Genomic DNA, 23,083 nt, shown 5'->3' with positions numbered 1-23,083 from the left:
TTAAACATGGGCCCCTACAACAGCATTCCCATTATGGGCCCTTCATGTCCCAGTCCGACTCTGCGTCCTGCTCAGTAATCTTCCTCCACCATATGTGGGTGCTACGTCGGTCCTCACTCCTCTCAGGGGCGGGGGGGGACACCTCTGCGGGTGGCAGAAGAGACAATGTCACTGTGTGCTCTCATTCCCGCCGCCAGGAGTGAGACTTGGGGAGGTGGGCTAAGTGAAGGTGACCTGCAGTGACCCCAGCAATGACTAAAGCAGGCAGCAGCAGCAGCCAGTGTTATTTGCGCTGATGTCCAGTGGCTCAGCACAGCACAACAATAAAGAAACTGCATAAACTACAACTCCCATCAGCCCTTCCTGCTGTGAGCTCTGGCAGCAAGGGCTGATGGGAGCTGTAGTTTATACAGAGTTTCTTTATTGTAGTGCTGTGTTGAGCCGTCAGACACCAGCGCAAATAACAATGGCTGCTGCTGGTGCCTGCTTTAGTCATTGCCGGGCCCCACTGCAGGTCAGGAACTGCACAGGGTGGGTAGGACTGGTGCTGCTTGTACAAACTGAAACTACCCTTTGGCCACGGGTGGCAGCGCTGGGCAGCGTATCTTCATCTGGTGCCCCTGGCGAGTGCCATCCTGGCCAATAGGTAGATACGCCCCTGCATACAGCTCATCAGCCGGAGGGTGTATGTAGCTTGCAGGTACCGGTGCAGGATCACTGGAACAGAGTCTGGTACAGGGAATGAAGCCTCCCAGGAAGAGCAATATGAAGTCTGCAAAGTAGTGCACTATTCTTTCAACATTTCAAGCCTGCAAAGCACCCATGCGCTGGCAGGGAGCTACTGGCTGTATCCCGGGTCACAGCGGCTGCGTGTGACATCACGCAGGCGCCATGGACTGGCCTCCAATGGTCCGGACATGCCTCACCAATGACGTTCTAACGCCGTATGTACGCCCCCTTCCACCCCGCGACCGACTCTGCCTGTCAATCAGGCAGAGGCGATCGCACCAGTGAGATGCTGATAGCATCTCACTGGCTGCACATGCGCAATGTGCCCGCCGCGCGTACGCACTGCACCTAGTAATTCAGACTGTCTGAATTACCCCCCATGTTCTGCTATGAATAGTATTTTGTTTCCAATTTCCTGCTTAAACGTGCAGAAAAGCAGCAGCTTTCATAGTTTATTTATCCCTAAGTCACATCAAACTATAGTATCTTCCACCAATTGCTATGTGGTTCTCCCACATGCTTTTTGGCAAATGATTGATGAGATTTTATACCAGGAAGATGGACTGCCCTTGCATGTCACGCCTATGACTCTGTTGCGCAGTTAGTGACTATTGGCCCTAGCTGCCAAAGGTATAACATTTACTGTACATCAGTGATTAATCTCTAGTGTGGAAATTTGGTGCATACCACTTAAAATGTAGTGTCCAGGAGATTCCTGGGGGTGGCCATCCAGGAGAGGATGTAGTTATGTGACCGGCGGTCACATTACCTCCCCCTACATCCCGCCACTTCACAATCCTGACGGTAGGCATGCTGACCAACAATGACTATTCCCACTCGTGGGTGTCCACGACACCCATAGAGTGGAGCCCGCAGCGTGGTGAGTGCAGCGAGGCCACAAGGATCTTCCTGCACTTTGCCCTCCCCTTTCCCCCACCAGCATTTTGCAGCCAGGATCCCGGCATTGGGAGGCTGACCGCCGGGATCCCGGATGCCGGTAAAATGATACACACCCATCTAGGAGAATGTAGTTAAGTATTATTTAATAGCATAAATGCAAGTTTAGGATGTTGACAGTAGTGGCCAGTAATATGAGAGTATGGATTTGGGCCATGAGATTTGAACAGAAGTATGCCCAGCCAAAGTGTTTGGAGACATGATTAAACATGATTATGAATTTTCCACTGCAGGATTGAAAGGATGAATCCGCACCTGGTATCATGGCCAGTTGCGACCTTTTCTGCCTAAGAGCCTGCTAGATCCGCTGAAATTCACCCATGGGCACACACTCTCTGTGGCACAGCTATACCTTCAGTGAATCCTCTTGCAACTTCTGAGCCACATATCCATCAACAAGTTGATCAGATCTCCACGTATTGATAATCCTGCCTAATGAAACCTATGTAGTATGTAGTCTGCCTCATCTGGTTCTTTCATGGGTTGATGAACAATTTGCGGGAAATGATCATTCTATGGGTATCTTGTACGATGTATTTCGGATTTTGAATTCACCCACTATAACCATCTTGTTCCTAAGATTGCCATCTTCTTTCTAATATGATTTCGTTCCTACATCATACACTTGTAGTGTAAAGAGCTTTGAGTCCTTTCAGAGAAAAGCTATATATTAATAAACATTATTATCGTTATTACGACACCTACGTGACTGGATCTTTAAATCATCGCTTTACACTGACACGTCCTTAGAACAAAACTTTTTAATGAACTGTGATCTCACTTGTTTCCTTCATCTACATGATCACGATGTATCGGATCAGATACGGTCAAATCCATTATTATGGTCAACTAAACGGCTATGGCATATATTGCGCCATAAACAGAACTTTATTGCATATTACTCCCTACATTTACCTTTCCTTCGTAATCTCAACTTTCTTGATGGCATTACTGCTCACCCTTTCACTACGTGGAGTTCAGCGGGTTTCCACACTTTACGGTTATTTGTCTCTATTGACCAAGAACACCTTTTATCATTCACGGAATTGACCTCTAATCACCCTGAAGTAGGTTCATATCCCCAGGCATTCTTACAATTAAAGTTTTACGCATCACATGTCTTGCAACATTTCTCTAACATAGACTGGAAAAACTCTTTGGATTCCCTCCTGACCATCCCACCCCCTCAACGTAGAGCTATATCGATTCATTATAATGTCTTGAGGGACAGAGTTGATCGTAGATGTGCTAAATTTAGCACATCAACGATCAGTTACTCTGACATGCGGGGGGACGCCCAGCACAGGGCTAGTCTGCCCCGCATGTCAGGCCCTAACCCCCTCTTCCCCTCCCACACAGGTACAAAAGCATTGCACGGCTTGTCTTATAGTTAACACTAAAACACCGGGGGGTATGTCAAAATGGTTATATTACTTCCTGACCCTATCGATACCAACCCTGGAGAAAGACCTGTTATATTCCCAAAAAGCCAGCCTGAATATGAAAATTGATCCTCAACACGTACCACAACGCTTATCTATCCCTGCTCAGACATTATCATATGGGCACCTCGGAGAGCCATACCTGCTTCAGGAGGAAGCTGATATCTTTCATTTCTTATGGGCAAGTATTTTTGGCACCAAATCCACAGAAACGCGGAAGCCAAACTAATAAACCATGTTCCATTCACTCCGAAATGGGCAATCCTAGGTGTATTCGACCCTGCCCAATGAATTATTCCCGAAAGCAAAAAACTCCTACTCGCACTGAGTGCAGCGGGAAGGAAGACTATACTCTAGGGTTGGTTGGATAGTACACCTCTGCAAATACCTTTGTCCAAGTTAAACTTTATTTTTAAGATGGATTGGATGGAAACACTTTTTGCAAAGAGAAAAAAAGGTGGAACGGTTTTTTACATTGTGGGAATCATATATAGATACATTACCTCTCTTTGTCAGGCTACAACTCCACCATAGCTTAAAGCAGTGATGGCTAACCTTGACACTCCAGCTGTTGTTGAACTACATATCCCAGCATGCCCTGCTACAGTTTTGTTATTTGGCCATGCTAAAACTGATGCAGGGCATGCTGGGATGTGTAGTTCAACAACAGCTGGAGTGTCAAGGTTAGCCATCACTGGCTTAAAGAATACTGTTTCTTGATAACTCTCAGGCTTCAAACATTCTGTGCAGAAATATGATACACGTTTCTGATGTTGTTTTTTATTTGTCACTCTGGCACGATTTTTGTGCTTCGATGATATTATTATGTGCTATATTTGTTGATTTCATCTATGTCGAATTGTTAACTGATATTTCTACATATATGTACAGGAAGATCCAAACTCATATACCATTGTTTATGACTTGTCTCTTTTGATAACTCAATAAAAATTTCTTAAAAAAAATAAATAAACATTATTATTACATTTTAATTAGAAGGTGGATCTAATCCTAAAAAAAGGAATTGTGGTATGTTTATGTTAGAGCCCTAATAGTAAGTGGTAAGTTTGAATAAAGTGGAATAACAATGATGACACATCAATTTCACAAGTCTCAATAACCAATGTGTGTGGGTATTCTATTTTATGTCATGTATGTTAAGATTTTTCTACTATCTATCTATCTATCTATCTATCTATCTATCTATCTATCTATCTATCTATCTATCTAATTCAGTATGGCACAAAGCAGTGGGTGACAGGGAGCGGCAGAGGGTGACAGCATAAGTCAAGGGGAGGCAGTGGGTGACAGCATAAGGCAAAGAGGGTGACAGGGAGTAGAGGACAGAGGTAGAAGCACAGAAGCATGGTGCAGAGAACAGGGGGCATGTCTGTGACAGGGACCACCACACCTTGTGCTTTCCTCAGTTTTCCACTTGGTCAGGCAGACCCTGACAGTGCCAATTACACCGGTTGTATAGCTGTCTGTTAATTAGAGTATGTGTCTACCATCATCAGCGCTGATAGGTGGCAGGACTCCTCTATCAGTTCAGCACACACAAGGTCAGCTCGGCCTCCCTAAGGAAAGGGGCAGGTCCCTCAGGCACTGGGCCATTCTTCTGACATTGCTCAAAATTGTCTGCAGGGGAACCAGGGATAACTCATTGCTGGTCTGAGCAGCAGTTGGCCCCTTAGTCCTCGGGCCCTTGTGCGAAGCACAATCTATAAGAATTTTATAAGGTTTGTCCCATCTCCTGAATGCACACCCAAAGGGAAATGGGACAGACTTAGTGCCACAGGACCGACTGCCATCAGGGAGTAAGTGTGGAAGTGGAGGGTGGGATGGATCTGGTGGGGTTGGGGGGTTGTTAGTGGAGCAGGAACAGGGGTCAGGTTGGGATAAGGGGATGAGCAGCAAACAGATTGAGGCAGAGATAGGGTGATGCCAAGCAGTGCAGGGGGTGACATGGGGTCCCTTTATAGTGCATCTTGGGACAAAATTATCTGAGAGCCCATTTACACAATTGACATAATTTCCGTTGAATTTATCTTGCACTAACACCTTCTTGTACTTTGAGAAGTGGAACAGCAGTGTTTTATTTACAGCTATAAGGATACAGCTATAAGGATATTGACATATAAAAGACACCGAGTGTGAGTCTGGGAGTAGCTAGTGATGTGTACATCTTTGCTTCAAACACATTGAAAATGCCAGACTTAAGGTGATATGTATTTGCAACTCAAAATACAGATATGCATTAGGGAATTATGGAATTAGGGAATATTTAAATAATCTGTAAATCAGGTCCATAGTTAACAAAAGTCATCAAACCTCATCTGCTTTCATCCTCTCAGTGAGAGAGATTTAAACTAACATTCACACTGTACTGCCTCCTCTTATCTACGTCTACGGCCAATTTCAAGATTCTTCTCTTAACACAACTCATTTTGCACCTTCATTGTCACAATCGCAGGTGTGCATGGCAGCGCCTATATAGATCCAGTTCTTGTGTGACACAAAAGCCGTTTTTAGGTTTTGCTTTTTTACTCTATCTGACTTCTCTCACCATCTTGCATATCATTTTTTGTAGCTATATTGATCAGTGAGGGTAGTCATGTGAGCAAGACCTGGTAGCTGAGTATATATAGTTTTCATCTATGGGCATTAAATAGGACAAAATAGTAGAGATAAATAAAATAAGACCTTTTTTTTCTTTTCTTCGTCCCTTAGCAACTATTACACAATTAGTTCAGTTACCCCAAATAATCAGCAGTTTGTAGCTATTCTATGCATGTGTCACAGAACTACATCCTGTCTGGAAGCAGAGTTACATCTATGATGTCTAAAGCTGTAAATTAGAGATGAGCGCCGGAAATTTTTCGGGTTTTGTGTTTTGGTTTTGGGTTCGGTTCCGCGGCCGTGTTTTGGGTTCGACCGCGTTTTGGCAAAACCTCACCGAATTTTTTTTGTCGGATTCGGGTGTGTTTTGGATTCGGGTGTTTTTTTTTAAAAAACACTAAAAAACAGCTTAAATCATAGAATTTAGGGGTCATTTTGATCCCAAAGTATTATTAACCTCAAAAACCATAATTTACACTCATTTTCAGTCTATTCTGAATACCTCACACCTCACAATATTATTTTTAGTCCTAAAATTTGCACCTAGGTCGCTGGATGACTAAGCTAAGCGACCCTAGTGGCCGACACAAACACCGGGCCCATCTAGGAGTGGCACTGCAGTGTCACGCAGGATGTCCCTTCCAAAAAACCCTCCCCAAACAGCACATGACGCAAAGAAAAAAAGAGGCGCAATGAGGTAGCTGTGTGAGTAAGATAAGCGACCCTAGTGGCCGACACAAACACCGGGCCCATCTAGGAGTGTCACTGCAGTGTCACGCAGGATGTCCCTTCCAAAAAACCCTCCCCAAACAGCACATGACGCAAAGAAAAAAAGAGGCGCAATGAGGTAGCTGTGTGAGTAAGATAAGCGACCCTAGTGGCCGACACAAACACCGGGCCCATCTAGGAGTGTCACTGCAGTGTCACGCAGGATGTCCCTTCCAAAAAACCCTCCCCAAACAGCACATGACGCAAAGAAAAAAAGAGGCGCAATGAGGTAGCTGTGTGAGTAAGATAAGCGACCCTAGTGGCCGACACAAACACCGGGCCCATCTAGGAGTGTCACTGCAGTGTCACGCAGGATGTCCCTTCCAAAAAACCCTCCCCAAACAGCACATGACGCAAAGAAAAAAAGAGGCGCAATGAGGTAGCTGTGTGAGTAAGATAAGCGACCCTAGTGGCCGACACAAACACCGGGCCCATCTAGGAGTGTCACTGCAGTGTCACGCAGGATGTCCCTTCCAAAAAACCCTCCCCAAACAGCACATGACGCAAAGAAAAAAAGAGGCGCAATGAGGTAGCTGTGTGAGTAAGATAAGCGACCCTAGTGGCCGACACAAACACCGGGCCCATCTAGGAGTGGCACTGCAGTGTCACGCAGGATGTCCCTTCCAAAAAACCCTCCCCAAACAGCACATGACGCAAAGAAAAAAAGAGGCGCAATGAGGTAGCTGTGTGAGTAAGATAAGCGACCCTAGTGGCCGACACAAACACCGGGCCCATCTAGGAGTGGCACTGCAGTGTCACGCAGGATGTCCCTTCCAAAAAACCCTCCCCAAACAGCACATGACGCAAAGAAAAATTAAAGAAAAAAGAGGTGCAAGATGGAATTGTCCTTGGGCCCTCCCACCCACCCTTATGTTGTATAAACAGGACATGCACACTTTAACCAACCCATCATTTCAGTGACAGGGTCTGCCACACGACTGTGACTGAAATGACGGGTTGGTTTGGACCCCCACCAAAAAAGAAGCAATTAATCTCTCCTTGCACAAACTGGCTCTACAGAGGCAAGATGTCCACCTCATCATCATCCTCCGATATATCACCGTGTACATCCCCCTCCTCACAGATTATCAATTCGTCCCCACTGGAATCCACCATCTCAGCTCCCTGTGTACTTTGTGGAGGCAATTGCTGCCGGTCAATGTCTCCACGGAGGAATTGATTATAATTCATTTTAATGAACATCATCTTCTCCACATTTTCTGGATGTAACCTCGTACGCCGATTGCTGACAAGGTGAGCGGCGGCACTAAACACTCTTTCGGAGTACACACTTGTGGGAGGGCAACTTAGGTAGAATAAAGCCAGTTTGTGCAAGGGCCTCCAAATTGCCTCTTTTTCCTGCCAGTATAAGTACGGACTGTGTGACGTGCCTACTTGGATGCGGTCACTCATATAATCCTCCACCATTCTTTCAATGGTGAGAGAATCATATGCAGTGACAGTAGACGACATGTCCGTAATCGTTGTCAGGTCCTTCAGTCCGGACCAGATGTCAGCATCAGCAGTCGCTCCAGACTGCCCTGCATCACCGCCAGCGGGTGGGCTCGGAATTCTGAGCCTTTTCCTCGAACCCCCAGTTGCGGGAGAATGTGAAGGAGGAGATGTTGACAGGTCGCGTTCCGCTTGACTTGACAATTTTCTCACCAGCAGGTCTTTCAACCCCAGCAGACTTGTGTCTGCCGGAAAGAGAGATCCAAGGTAGGCTTTAAATCTAGGATCGAGCACGGTGGCCAAAATGTAGTGCTCTGATTTCAACAGATTGACCACCCGTGAATCCTTGTTAAGCGAATTAAGGGCTCCATCCACAAGTCCCACATGCCTAGCGGAATCGCTCCGTGTTAGCTCCTCCTTCAATGTCTCCAGCTTCTTCTGCAAAAGCCTGATGAGGGGAATGACCTGACTCAGGCTGGCAGTGTCTGAACTGACTTCACGTGTGGCAAGTTCAAAGAGCATCAGAACCTTGCACAACGTTGAAATCATTCTCCACTGCACTTGAGACAGGTGCATTCCACCTCCTATATCGTGCTCAATTGTATAGGCTTGAATGGCCTTTTGCTGCTCCTCCAACCTCTGAAGCATATAGAGGGTTGAATTCCACCTCGTTACCACTTCTTGCTTCAGATGATGGCAGGGCAGGTTCAGTAGTTTTTGGTGGTGCTCCAGTCTTCTGTACGTGGTGCCTGTACGCCGAAAGTGTCCCGCAATTCTTCTGGCCACCGACAGCATCTCTTGCACGCCCCTGTCGTTTTTTAAAAAATTCTGCACCACCAAATTCAAGGTATGTGCAAAACATGGGACGTGCTGGAATTTGCCCATATTTAATGCACACACAATATTGCTGGCGTTGTCCGATGCCACAAATCCACAGGAGAGTCCAATTGGGGTAAGCCATTCCGCGATGATCTTCCTCAGTTGCCGTAAGAGGTTTTCAGCTGTGTGCGTATTCTGGAAACCGGTGATACAAAGCGTAGCCTGCCTAGGAAAGAGTTGGCGTTTGCGAGATGCTGCTACTGGTGCCGCCGCTGCTGTTCTTGCGGCGGGAGTCCATACATCTACCCAGTGGGCTGTCACAGTCATATAGTCCTGACCCTGCCCTGCTCCACTTGTCCACATGTCCGTGGTTAAGTGGACATTGGGTACAACTGCATTTTTTAGGACACTGGTGAGTCTTTTTCTGACGTCCGTGTACATTCTCGGTATCGCCTGCCTAGAGAAGTGGAACCTAGATGGTATTTGGTAACGGGGGCACACTGCCTCAATAAATTGTCTAGTTCCCTGTGAACTAACGCCGGATACCGGACGCACGTCTAACACCAACATAGTTGTCAAGGCCTCAGTTATCCGCTTTGCAGCAGGATGACTGCTGTGATATTTCATCTTCCTCGCAAAGGACTGTTGGACAGTCAATTGCTTACTGGAAGTAGTACAAGTGGGCTTACGACTTCCCCTCTGGGATGACCATCGACTCCCAGCAGCAACAACAGCAGCGCCAGCAGCAGTAGGCGTTACACGCAAGGATGCATCGGAGGAATCCCAGGCAGGAGAGGACTCGTCAGAATTGCCAGTGACATGGCCTGCAGGACTATTGGCATTCCTGGGGAAGGAGGAAATTGACACTGAGGAAGTTGGTGGGGTGGTTTGCGTGAGCTTGGTTACAAGAGGAAGGGATTTACTGGTCAGTGGACTGCTTCCGCTGTCGCCCAAAGTTTTTGAACTTGTCACTGACTTATTATGAATGCGCTGCAGGTGACGTATAAGGGAGGATGTTCCGAGGTGGTTAACGTCCTTACCCCTACTTATTACAGCTTGACAAAGGCAACACACGGCTTGACACCTGTTGTCCGCTTTTCTGTTGAAATACCTCCACACTGAAGAGCTGATTTTTTTGGTATTTTCACCAGGCATGTCAACAGCCATATTCCTCCCACGGACAACAGGTGTCTCCCCGGGTGCCTGACTTAAACAAACCACCTCACCATCAGAATCCTCCTGGTCAATTTCCTCCCCAGCGCCAGCAACACCCATATCCTCCTCATCCTGGTGTACTTCAACACTGACATCTTCAATCTGACTATCAGGAACTGGACTGCGGGTGCTCCTTCCAGCACTTGCAGGGGGCGTGCAAATGGTGGAAGGCGCATGCTCTTCACGTCCAGTGTTGGGAAGGTCAGGCATCGCAACCGACACAATTGGACTCTCCTTGTGGATTTGGGATTTCGAAGAACGCACAGTTCTTTGCGGTGCTTTTGCCAGCTTGAGTCTTTTCATTTTTCTAGCGAGAGGCTGAGTGCTTCCATCCTCATGTGAAGCTGAACCACTAGCCATGAACATAGGCCAGGGCCTCAGCCGTTCCTTGCCACTCCGTGTGGTAAATGGCATATTGGCAAGTTTACGCTTCTCCTCCGACAATTTTATTTTAGGTTTTGGAGTCCTTTTTTTACTGATATTTGGTGTTTTGGATTTGACATGCTCTGTACTATGACATTGGGCATCGGCCTTGGCAGACGACGTTGCTGGCATTTCATCGTCTCGGCCATGACTAGTGGCAGCAGCTTCAGCACGAGGTGGAAGTGGATCTTGATCTTTCCCTAATTTTGGAACCTCAACATTTTTGTTCTCCATATTTTAATAGGCACAACTAAAAGGCACCTCAGGTAAACAATGGAGATGGATGGATACTAGTATACTTATGGATGGACTGCCGAGTGCCGACACAGAGGTAGCTACAGCCGTGGACTACCGTACTGTACTGTGTCTGCTGCTAATATAGACTGGATGATAATGAGATGTAGTATGTATAAAGAAGAAAATAAGATTTTACTTACCGATAAATCTATTTCTCATAGTCCGTAGTGGATGCTGGGGACTCCGTCAGGACCATGGGGAATAGCGGCTCCGCAGGAGACAGGGCACAAAAGCAAGCTTTTATGATCACATGGTGTGTACTGGCTCCTCCCCCTATGACCCTCCTCCAAGCCTCAGTTAGGTACTGTGCCCGGACGAGCGTACACAATAAGGAACGATCTTGAATCCCGGGTAAGACTCATACCAGCCACACCAATCACACCGTACAACTTGTGATTTGAACCCAGTTAACAGTATGATAACAATGAAGTAGCCTCTAAAAAAGATGGCTCACAACAATAATAACCCGATTTTTTGTAACAATAACTATGTACAAGTAATGCAGACAATCCGCACTTGGGATGGGCGCCCAGCATCCACTACGGACTATGAGAAATAGATTTATCGGTAAGTAAAATCTTATTTTCTCTAACGTCCTAGTGGATGCTGGGGACTCCGTCAGGACCATGGGGATTATACCAAAGCTCCCAAACGGGCGGGAGAGTGCGGATGACTCTGCAGCACCGAACGAGAGAACTCCAGGTCCTCCTCAGCCAGGGTATCAAATTTGTAGAATTTTGCAAACGTGTTTGCCCCTGACCAAGTAGCTGCTCGGCAAAGTTGTAAAGCCGAGACCCCTCGGGCAGCCGCCCAAGATGAGCCCACCTTCCTTGTGGAATGGGCATTTACAGATTTTGGCTGTGGCAGGCCTGCCACAGAATGTGCAAGCTGAATTGTACTACAAATCCAACGAGCAATAGTCTGCTTAGAAGCAGGAGCACCCAGCTTTTTGGGTGCCTACAATATAAACAGCAAGTCAGACTTTCTGACTCCAGCCGTCCTGGAATTATATATATATATATATTTTCAGGGCCCTGACAACGTCTAGCAACTTGGAGTCCTCCAAGTCCCTAGTAGCCGCAGGCACCACAATAGGTTGTTTCAGGTGAAACGCTGACACCACCTTAGGAAGAAACTGGGGACGAGTCCGCAGTTCTGCCCTGTCCGAATGGAAAATCAAATATGGGCTTTTGTAAGACAAAGCCGCCAATTTTGACAATCGCCTGGCCGAGGCCAGGGCCAACAGCATGGTCACTTTCCATGTGAGATATTTCAAATCCACAGATTTGAGTGGTTCAAACCAATATGATTTGAGGAATCCCAACACTACGTTATGATCCCACGGTGCCACTGGAGGCACACAAGGGCTGTATATGCAATACTCCCTTGACAAACGTCTGGACTTCAGGAACTGAAGCCAATTCTTTCTGGAAGAAAATCTATAGGGCCGAAACTTGAACCTTAATGGACCCCAATTTGAGGCTCATAGACACTCCTGTTTGCAGGAAGTGCAGAAATCGACCTAGTTGAAATTTTTTCGTGGGGCCTTCCTGGCCTCACCCACGCAACATATTTTTACCACATGTGGTGATAACGTTGTGCGGTCACCTCCTTCCTGGCTTTGACCAGGGTAGGTATGACCTCTTCCGGAATGCCTTTTCCCTTAGGATCCGGCGTTCAAACCGCCATGCCGTCAAACGCAGTCGCGGTAAGTCTTGGAACAGACAAGGTCCCTGCTGGAGCAGGTCCTTTCTTAAAGGCCGATGCCACGGTTCCTCTTGGAACAGACATGGTACTTGCTGAAAGCAAATCCCTTCTTAGCTCCCGAAGCCATTAGTCCTCTGTGAGCATCTCTTGAAGTTCCGGTTACCAAGTCCCTCTTGGCCAATCCGGAGCCACGAGTATAGTTCTTACTCCTCTATGTCTTATAATTCTCAATACCTTGGTTATGAGAAGCAGAGGAGGGAACACATACACCGACTGTTACACCCACGGTGTTACCAGGACGTCCACAGCTATCGCCTGAAGGTCTCGTGACCTGGCGCAATACCTGTCCCATTTTTTGTTCGGGCGGGACGCCATCATGTCCACCTTTGGTCTTTCCCAACGGTTCACAATCATGCGGAAAACTTCCCGATGAAGTTCCCACTCTCCCGGGTGGAGGTCGTGCCTGCTGAGGAAGTCTGCTTCCCAGTCGTCCACTCCCGGAATGAACACTGCTGACAGTGCTATCACATGATTTTCCGCCTAGCGAAAAATCCTTGCAGTTTTGCCACTGCCCTCCTGCTTCTTGTGCCGCCCTTTCTGTTTACGTGGGCGACTGCCGTGATGTTATCCCACTGGATCAATACCGGCTGACCTTGAAGCAGAGGTCTTGCTAAGCTTAGAGCATTATAAATTTGCTCTTAGCTCCAGTATATTTATGTGGAGAGAATTCTCCAGACTTGATCACACTCCTTGTGTGACTGCTCCCCAGCCTCTCAGGCTGGCCTCCGTGGTCACCAGCATCCAATCCTGAATGCCGAATCTGCGGCCCTCTAGAAGATGAGCACTCTGTAATCACCACAGGAGAGGCACCCTTGTCCTTGGATATAGGGTTATCCGCTGATGCATCTGAAGATGCGATCCGGACCATTTGTCCAGCAGATCCCACTGAAGAGTTCTTGCGTGAAATCTGCCGAATGGAAGCGCTTCGTAATAAGCCACCATTTTTACCAGGACTCTTGTGCAATGATGCACTGACACTTTTCCTGGTTTTAGGAGGATCCCGATTAGCTCGGATAACTCCCTGGCTTTCTCCTCTGGGAGAAACACCTTTTCCTGGACTGTGTCCAGAATCATCCCTAGGACCAGCAGACGTGTCGTCGGAACAACTGCGGTTTTGGAATATTTAGAATCCACCCGTGCTGTCGTAGAACTACTTGAGATAGTGCTACTCCGACCTCCAACTGTTCTCTGGACCTTGTTCTTATCAGGAGGTCGTCCATTTTCTTTGAAGACGAATCCTCCTTTCGGTCATTACCTTGGTAAGGACCCGGGGTGCCTTGGACAATCCAACGGCATCGTCTTGAAACTGATAGTGACAGTTCTGTACCACGAACCTGAGGTACCCTTGGTGAGAAAAGGCAAATTTTGGGACATGGAGGTAAGCATCCCTGATGTCCCGGGACACCATATAGTCCCCTTGTTCTTTGCTATCACTGCTCTGAGTGACTCCATCTGGATTTGAACCCTTGCAAGTGTTCAAATTTTTCAGATTTAGAATAGGTCTCACCTAGCCTTCAGTACCACCATATAGTGTGGAGTAATACCCCTTTCCTTGTTGTCGGAGGGGTAATTTTATTATCACCTGCTGGGAATACAGCTTGTGAATTGTTTTCAATACTGCCTCCCTGTCGGAGGGAGACATTGGTACAGCAGACTACAGGAACCTGCGAGGGGGGAAACCTCTCGACATTCCAATCTGTACCCCTTGGATACTACTTGTAGGATCCAGGGGTCCTGTACGGTCCCAGCGTCATGCTGAGAACTTGGTAGAAGCGGTGGAGGGCTTCTGTTCCTGGGAATGGGCTGCCTGCTGCAGTCTTCTTCCCTTTCCTCTATCCCTGGGCAGATATGACTCTTATAGGGACGAAAGGACTGAGGCTGAAAAGACGGTGTCTTTTTCTGCAGAGATGTGACTTAGGGTAAAAAACGGTGGATTTTCCAGCAGTTGCCCTGGCCACCAGGTCCCATGGACCGACCCCAAATAACTCCTCCCCTTTATACGGCAATACATCTTTGTGCCGTTTGGAATCTGCATCACCTGACCACTGTCGTGTCCATAAACATCTTCTTGCAGATATGGACATCGCATTTACTCTTGATGCCAGAGTGCAAATATCCCTCTGCGCATCTCGCATATATAGAAATGCATCCTTTAAATGCTCTATAGTCAATAAAATACTGTCCCTGTCAAAGGTATCAATATTTTTAGTCAGGGAATCCGACCAAGCCACCTCAGCTCTGCACATCCAGGCTGAGGCGATCGCTGGTCGCAGTATAACACCAGCATGTGTGTGTATACTTTTTAGGATATTTTTCAGCCTCCTATCAGCTGGCTCCTTAAGTACGGCCCTATCCGTAGATGGTACCGCCACTTGTTCTGATAAGCGTGTGAGCGCCTTATCCACCCTGAGGGGTGTTTCCCACCGCGCCTTAACTTCTGGCGGGAAAGGGTATACCGCCAATAATTTTCTATCGGGGGAAACCCACGCATCATCACACACTTCATTTAATTTATCTGATTCAGGAAAAACTACAGGTAGTTTTTTTTTTTTCACCTCACACATAATACCCTTTTTTGTGGTACTTGGAGTATCAGAAATATGTAACACCTCCTTCATTGCCCTTAACGTGTGGCCCTAAAAGAAAATACGTTTGTTTCTTCACCGTCGACACTGAAATCAGTGTCCGTGTCTGGGTCTGTGTCGACCGACTGAGGTAAATGGGCATTTTACAGCCCCTGACGGTGTTTGAGACGCCTGGACAGATACTAATTTGTTCGCCGGCCCTCTCATGTCGTCAACCGGCTTGCAGCGTGTTGACATTGTCACGTAATTTCCATAAATAAGCCATCCATTCCGGTGTCGACTCCCTAGAGAGTGACATCACCATTACAGGCAATTTTCTCCGCCTCCTCACCAATATTTTCCTCATACATGTCGACACACACGTACCGACATACAGCACACACATAGGGAATGCTCTGATAGAGGACAGGACCCACTAGCCCTTTGGGGAGACAGAGGGAGAGTTTGCCAGCACACACCAAAACGCTATAATTATCCAGGGACAACCTTTATATAAGTGTTCCTTTTATAGCATTTTAATATATATACATATCGCCAAATCAGTGCCCCCCCTCTCTGTTTTAACCCTGTTTCTGTAGTGCAGTGCAGGGGAGATCATGGGAGCCTTCCCACCAGCCTTTCTGTGAGGGAAAATGGCGCTGTGTGCTGAGGAGAATAGGCCCCGCCCCCTTTTCGGCGGGCTTCTTCTCCGGAGTTTTAGATATCTGGCAGGGGTTAAATACATCCATATAGCCTCAAGGGCTATATGTGATGTATTTTTCGCCATACAGGTATTATACATTGCTGCCCAGGGCGCCCCCCCAGCGCCCTGCACCCTCCGTGACCGCTGTGTGAAGTGTGCTGACAACAATGGCGCACAGCTGCAGTGCTGTGCGCTACCTGATGAAGACTGAGAGTCTTCTGCTGCCTGGTTCCGGACCTCTTCATCTTCAGCATCTGCAAGGGGGGTCGGCGGCGCGGCTCCGGGACGAACCCCAGGGCGAGCCCTGTGTTCCGACTCCCTCTGGAGCTATGTCCAGTAGCCTAAGAATCCAATCCATCCTGCACGCAGGTGAGTTGAAAATCTCTCCCCTAAGTCCCTCGATGCAGTGAGCCTGTTGCCAGCAGGACTCACTGAAAATAAAGAACCTAAAAACTTTTTCTAAGCAACTCTTTAAGAGAGCCACCTAGATTGCACCCTTCTCGGCCGGGCACAAAAACCTAACTGAGGCTTGGAGGAGGGTCATAGGGGGAGGAGCCAGTACACACCATGTGATCCTAAAAGCTTGCTTTTGTGCCCTGTCTCCTGCGGAGCCGCTATTCCCCATGGTCCTGACGGAGTCCCCAGCATCCACTAGGACGTTAGAGAAAGAAAAAAAAAACCACGGGTAGGTGGTATACAATTATGGATGGACTGCCGAGTGCCGACACAGAGGTAGCTACAGCCGTGGACTACCGTACTGTACTGTGTCTGCTGCTAATATAGACTGGATGATAATGAGATGTAGTATGTATAAAGAAGAAAGAAAAAAAAAAACACGGGTAGGTGGTATACAATTATGGATGGACTGCCGAGTGCCGACACAGAGGTAGCTACAGCCGTGGACTACCGTACTGTACTGTGTCTGCTGCTAATATAGACTGGATGATAATGAGATGTAGTATGTATGTATAAAGAAGAAAGAAAAAAAAAACCACGGGTAGGTGGTATACAATTATGGATGGACTGCCGAGTGCCGACACAGAGGTAGCTACAGCCGTGAACTACCGTACTGTGTCTGCTGCTAATATAGACTGGTTGATAATGAGATGTAGTATGTATAAAGAAGAAAGAAAAAAAAAACCACGGGTAGGTGGTATACAATTATGGATGGACTGCCGAGTGCCGACACAGAGGTAGCTACAGCCGTGGACTACCGTACTGTACTGTGTCTGCTGCTAATATAGACTGGATGATAATGAGATGTAGTATGTATAAAGAAGAAAGAAAAAAAAAACCATGGGTAGGTGGTATACAATTATGGATGGACTGCCGAGTGCCGACACAGAGGTAGCTACAGCCGTGGACTACCGTACTGTACTGTGTCTGCTGCTAATATAGACTGGATGATAATGAGATGTAGTATGTATAAAGAAGAAAAAAAAAAAAAACACGGGTAGGTGGTATACAATTATGGATGGACTGCCGAGTGCCGACACAGAGGTAGCTACAGCCGTGGACTACCGTACTGTACTGTGTCTGCTGCTAATATAGACTGGATGATAATGAGATGTAGTATGTATAAAGAAGAAAGAAAAAAAAAAACACGGGTAGGTGGTATACAATTATGGATGGACTGCCGAGTGCCGACACAGAGGTAGCTACAGCCGTGGACTACCGTACTGTACTGTGTCTGCTGCTAATATAGACTGGTTGATAATGAGATGTAGTATGTATAAAGAAGAAAGAAAAAAAAAACCACGGGTAGGTGGTATACAATTATGGATGGACTGCCGAGTGCCGAGTGCCGACACAGAGGTAGCTACAGCCGTGGACTACCGTACTGTACTGTGTCTGCTGCTAATATAGACTGGATGATAATGAGATGTAGTATGTATAAAGGAGAAAGAAAAAAAAAACCACGGGTAGGTGGTATACAATTATGGATGGACTGCCGAGTGCCGACACAGAGGTAGCTACAGCCATGGACTACCGTACTGTACTGTGTCTGCTGCTAATATAGACTGGATGATAATGAGATGTAGTATGTATGTATAAAGAAGAAAGAAAAAAAAACCACGGGTAGGTGGTATACAATTATGGATGGACTGCCGAGTGCCGACACAGAGGTAGCTACAGCCGTGAACTACCGTACTGTGTCTGCTGCTAATATAGACTGGTTGATAATGAGATGTAGTATGTATAAAGAAGAAAGAAAAAAAAAACACGGGTAGGTGGTATACAATTATGGATGGACTGCCGAGTGCCGACACAGAGGTAGCTACAGCCGTGGACTACCGTACTGTACTGTGTCTGCTGCTAATATAGACTGGATGATAATGAGATGTAGTATGTATAAAGAAGAAAGAAAAAAAAAAACACGGGTAGGTGGTATACAATTATGGATGGACTGCCGAGTGCCGACACAGAGGTAGCTACAGCCGTGGACTACCGTACTGTACTGTGTCTGCTGCTAATATAGACTGGATGATAATGAGATGTAGTATGTATGTATAAAGAAGAAAGAAAAAAAAAACCACGGGTAGGTGGTATACAATTATGGATGGACTGCCGAGTGCCGACACAGAGGTAGCTACAGCCGTGAACTACCGTACTGTGTCTGCTGCTAATATAGACTGGTTGATAATGAGATGTAGTATGTATAAAGAAGAAAGAAAAAAAAAACCACGGGTAGGTGGTATACAATTATGGATGGACTGCCGAGTGCCGACACAGAGGTAGCTACAGCCGTGGACTACCGTACTGTACTGTGTCTGCTGCTAATATAGACTGGATGATAATGAGATGTAGTATGTATAAAGAAGAAAGAAAAAAAAAACCACGGGTAGGTGGTATACAATTATGGATGGACTGCCGAGTGCCGACACAGAGGTAGCTACAGCCGTGGACTACCGTACTGTACTGTGTCTGCTGCTAATATAGACTGGATGATAATGAGATGTAGTATGTATAAAGAAGAAAGAAAAAAAAATCCACGGGTAGGTGGTATACAATTATGGATGGACTGCCGAGTGCCGACACAGAGGTAGCTACAGCCGTGGACTACCGTACTGTACTGTGTCTGCTGCTAATATAGACTGGATGATAATGAGATGTAGTATGTATAAAGAAGAAAGAAAAAAAAAAACACGGGTAGGTGGTATACAATTATGGATGGACTGCCGAGTGCCGACACAGAGGTAGCTACAGCCGTGGACTACCGTACTGTACTGTGTCTGCTGCTAATATAGACTGGTTGATAATGAGATGTAGTATGTATAAAGAAGAAAGAAAAAAAAACCACGGGTAGGTGGTATACAATTATGGATGGACTGCCGAGTGCCGACACAGAGGTAGCTACAGCCGTGGACTACCGTACTGTACTGTGTCTGCTGCTAATATAGACTGGATGATAATGAGATGTAGTATGTATAAAGAAGAAAGAAAAAAAAAACCACGGGTAGGTGGTATACAATTATGGATGGACTGCCGAGTGCCGACACAGAGGTAGCTACAGCCATGGACTACCATACTGTACTGTGTCTGCTGCTAATATAGACTGGATGATAATGAGATGTAGTATGTATGTATAAAGAAGAAAGAAAAAAAAAACCACGGGTAGGTGGTATACAATTATGGATGGACTGCCGAGTGCCGACACAGAGGTAGCTACAGCCGTGGACTACCGTACTGTACTGTGTCTGCTGCTAATATAGACTGGATGATAATGAGATGTAGTATGTATAAAGAAGAAAGAAAAAAAAAACCACGGGTAGGTGGTATACAATTATGGATGGACTGCCGAGTGCCGACACAGAGGTAGCTACAGCCGTGAACTACCGTACTGTGTCTGCTGCTAGTAGACTGGATGATAAATAATGATATAAAAAATATATATATATCACTACTGCAGCCGGACAGGTATATATTATATAATGACGGACCTGCTGGAGTGGACACTGTCTGTCAGCAGAATGAGTTTTTTAATTTTTATAGAATAAAAAAACACCACACAAGTCACACGACGAGTGTACTTTTTCAGGCAGACATTCAATCACAATATACTATACTGGTGGTCAGTGTGGTCAGGTCACTGGTCACAGTGGTCAGTGGTCAGTCACACTGGCAGTGGCACTCTGGCAGCAAAAGTGTGCACTGTTTAATATGTACTCCTGGCTCCTGCTATAACCTATAACTGCTCCCCAGTCTCCCCCACAATTAAGCTGTGTGAGCACAGTCAGATATTATACATAGATGATGCAGCACACTGGGCTGAGCACAGATATGGTATGTGAGTGTGACTGAGTCACTGTGTATCGTTTTTTTCAGGCAGAGAACAAGAACAGAACGGATTATTAAATAATAATAAATTATAAAACTGCACTGGTGGTCAGGTCACTGGTCATCAGTCACTAGTATAACTCCTCCTAAGCTCCAGTAAGTAAATGAAGTGTCTCACTCTCACTCTCCTATCTATTTTAATTTCTAAACGGAGAGGACGCCAGCCACGTCCTCTCCCTATCAATCTCAATGCACGTGTGAAAATGGCCGCGACGCGCGGCTCCTTATATAGAATCCGAGTCTCGCGATAGAATCCGAGCCTCGCGAGAATCCGACAGCGTGATGATGACGTTCGGGCGCGCTCGGGTTAACCGAGCAAGGCGGGAAGATCCGAGTCGCTCGGACCCGTGTAAAAAAACATGAAGTTCGGGCGGGTTCGGATTCAGAGAAACCGAACCCGCTCATCTCAGAAACATTATCTCTCACCACTTTATCACTCTCCAAGACTTAGTACATTTGTCCCAAAGCTTAAAATACCACAAGATTAGTGACATCAGTGGGTCCTTTTGAATGAATGACATGAAAGCATTCATCTTGACCATGTCTATGTTATGCTATGAGGAATCAAAACTTTCCAAAAAGTCCTGAAGGTGGATTATCATGATTGGTGACAACTGCTGCTAGAGGAATTGTAGTGCATATGCAGGTCTAAAGGAAGTCATGAGATAGAGTAGACTGAGCAGTTCTAACTTCTGTTCCAGTTTACTGAATCAGAACTATGGAAAGCCTAAGGAACACTGACTGCACTGAAGGTTTTTCCGCTCCTGATAAAAAAAGGTGTTTAATAATCAATATATATATATTTTTTTTAGTCATGGTAACGTTTGTGTCTGCATATAGGTGGCTCCTAAAACGTTCAAACTAGCTACTCACTTTTGGATAAGCTCTGCTCGATATATGTGAATCTTCCCTGTTAACTGAAGTAAGGTCTTGGATTGCACCACAGCCTGCTCATGCTTCCTGAATTGATGGGATTACAAGGGTACAGTAATATACCCTTAGCCCTGTAATGGCGTTGTGCATGGATTAAGTAACACATAGTTTTGAGTCAGTCTAATGATTCAGGTAGCAGAGGGGACTCTGGAAGCTCCAATTTTCCAGGGTACATCTCTGTTAAGGCAGGGATCTTCAAAAGTGGACAATCCCTTTAAGCTTAAGAAATGTCACACTTGGTCTTCAAAGTCACAGATATTACATGTTCCATAAATACAAAATGCGTCATATACAACAGTAAAGTTCGCTTGTATTGTAACAGCCACAGGAGTTTATATGAATAACATTTTACTATTGCCTGCTAAAGAATATGGGGAAGGAATTAAGCATAAATAGCAATATTGATACTAACAGTACACAAATAGGGAAGAGTCTAACAATCAAAACATTTGATTTTGGATACTGGACACAATGATATGATGAAGAAAAAAAACTGGGATCTGTCATAATATGTTAATCTAATGTTACACCCAAAAGATAAAATAACCATGTCTTTGAAAGTTCATACAATAAGCTTTGTGTAATTAAATACTATTACAAAATTGTATTCATTACTAGTAAGGAAGACTGGTTTAAATTCAAATTTAGAGACAAAAATATATAGCCTTATGTGAAAAGAATATTATTGTTCTCATTATATTGTTACTTATTATTTACAAATTCTGCAAATGAAACCAGTATAGTACGTTCTACCTCCAACTGATTGTTCTTTAAATTTGTACTTAAAATGAGTATAGAGCAATTACATATCGCCCTTTGCACTGAGCACGAATACACGATGCTACTGACGTGAAATTAAAGCATATTCTCAAGGTTTCTATAAAATATCAGGCTCTGAAAGAAATCATATTACATACAATTAAATTCAGAACAATGCATTAATAATATACTTTAGCCTTTTATAAACTCAGAAAATTATGTCCCTTGAAGATAGCAGTGCAAGTAGCTGTATTAATATGCTAACGTGTAGTATTACTGTATATTAAAGAGAGAGGAAAAACACAGTAAAGAGTCTTTAAATATATTTGGTCACTACCTTTCTGTATTTATGCTACAATTCATACATGTAGTACAGTAGGTGATGGTTTAAAGCAACTCTGGCAAAACATACTCTTCAACAGTAGCAATGCAGCAGTACCTGAAATACTGTATATTTACATAAAGGATGGAACTTGCTATAAAAAAAAAAAAAAAAAATCAGGCTTCCAGCTTACTGAAATGTGCACCAGTCTAGTACAATTAAGCAACGAATCTTGAAATACCTTTTGAGTTTTCTGCTCCAGCAAATGCAAGGCACCCTCAGCTTGTTTTTTGTTATTCTTCTTACGGCAGCAGGAAAAATAGTCTCCTCTCATGTTGTCCTGGGATTTACAATTTGAACAAAATAGTTTTACACAAGGCTGCAAAATCCAACTTTCACCGAAATTATCTTATCCATTCTAAGTCTTGTGTGCTGGATGTGCATTCACCTTATGCAAGCTAACAAAGTGATGTCAACTCACACCCCCTTCTCCTCCACACCCACCAGCCTTCTAATCCTTCCTGTCTAGGGATTGGCTGGCTCCCTGACCCAGGAGACTCAACTTGGCATTTCAGATGTCAACATGCGTTTCCAACACATAGCTGCACATCCATACAGGGAATATGTGCTGCACAGAGCCTTATCCCTGTTGTAGTGCATGTAGTCTGTCTTATTGTATCCTGCCCATAGGTCTCTTATGTCACATGATCCAAACAAACCAAGGAATAAAATGAACTAGAACTAAAATAAAATACATAAAAATAAAAACATTTTTTTAAAGTTATTTACAGAATACAGCATTATGGGGGTACTTCAGAGTTGATCGCAGCAGCAAATTTGTTAGCAGTTGAGCAAAACCATGGGGGTCATTCTGACCCAATCGCTCGCTGCAGTTTGTCGCAGCGTAGCGATTGGGTCAGAACTGCGCATGCGCCGCAGTGCGCCGGCGAATGGCAGCCGTCGTACCCTAGCAATC

General features: G+C 45.5%; 1 protein-coding gene across 2 annotated transcripts in view; it reads right to left on the bottom strand.

Annotated features, from left to right (window-relative positions):
• TNS3 (tensin 3) overlaps positions 1-22,571 on the bottom strand; it is a 1,058,399-nt gene extending 1,035,828 nt beyond the window's left edge. For both annotated transcript variants that reach the window (XM_063922694.1, XM_063922695.1), the window contains exon 1: positions 22,349-22,571. In XM_063922694.1, the coding sequence (XP_063778764.1) occupies positions 22,349-22,441 (93 nt within the window). In that variant the 5' untranslated portion in view covers positions 22,442-22,571. The remainder of the gene's footprint in view (positions 1-22,348) is intronic.
• Positions 22,572-23,083: the final 512 nt, after the last annotated feature.

This window comes from Pseudophryne corroboree, chromosome 5 (genome assembly GCF_028390025.1).
Source record: "Pseudophryne corroboree isolate aPseCor3 chromosome 5, aPseCor3.hap2, whole genome shotgun sequence".
In the NCBI taxonomy this organism is placed as follows: domain Eukaryota; kingdom Metazoa; phylum Chordata; class Amphibia; order Anura; family Myobatrachidae; genus Pseudophryne; species Pseudophryne corroboree.
This window is presented reverse-complemented; position numbering and strand designations above follow the sequence as displayed.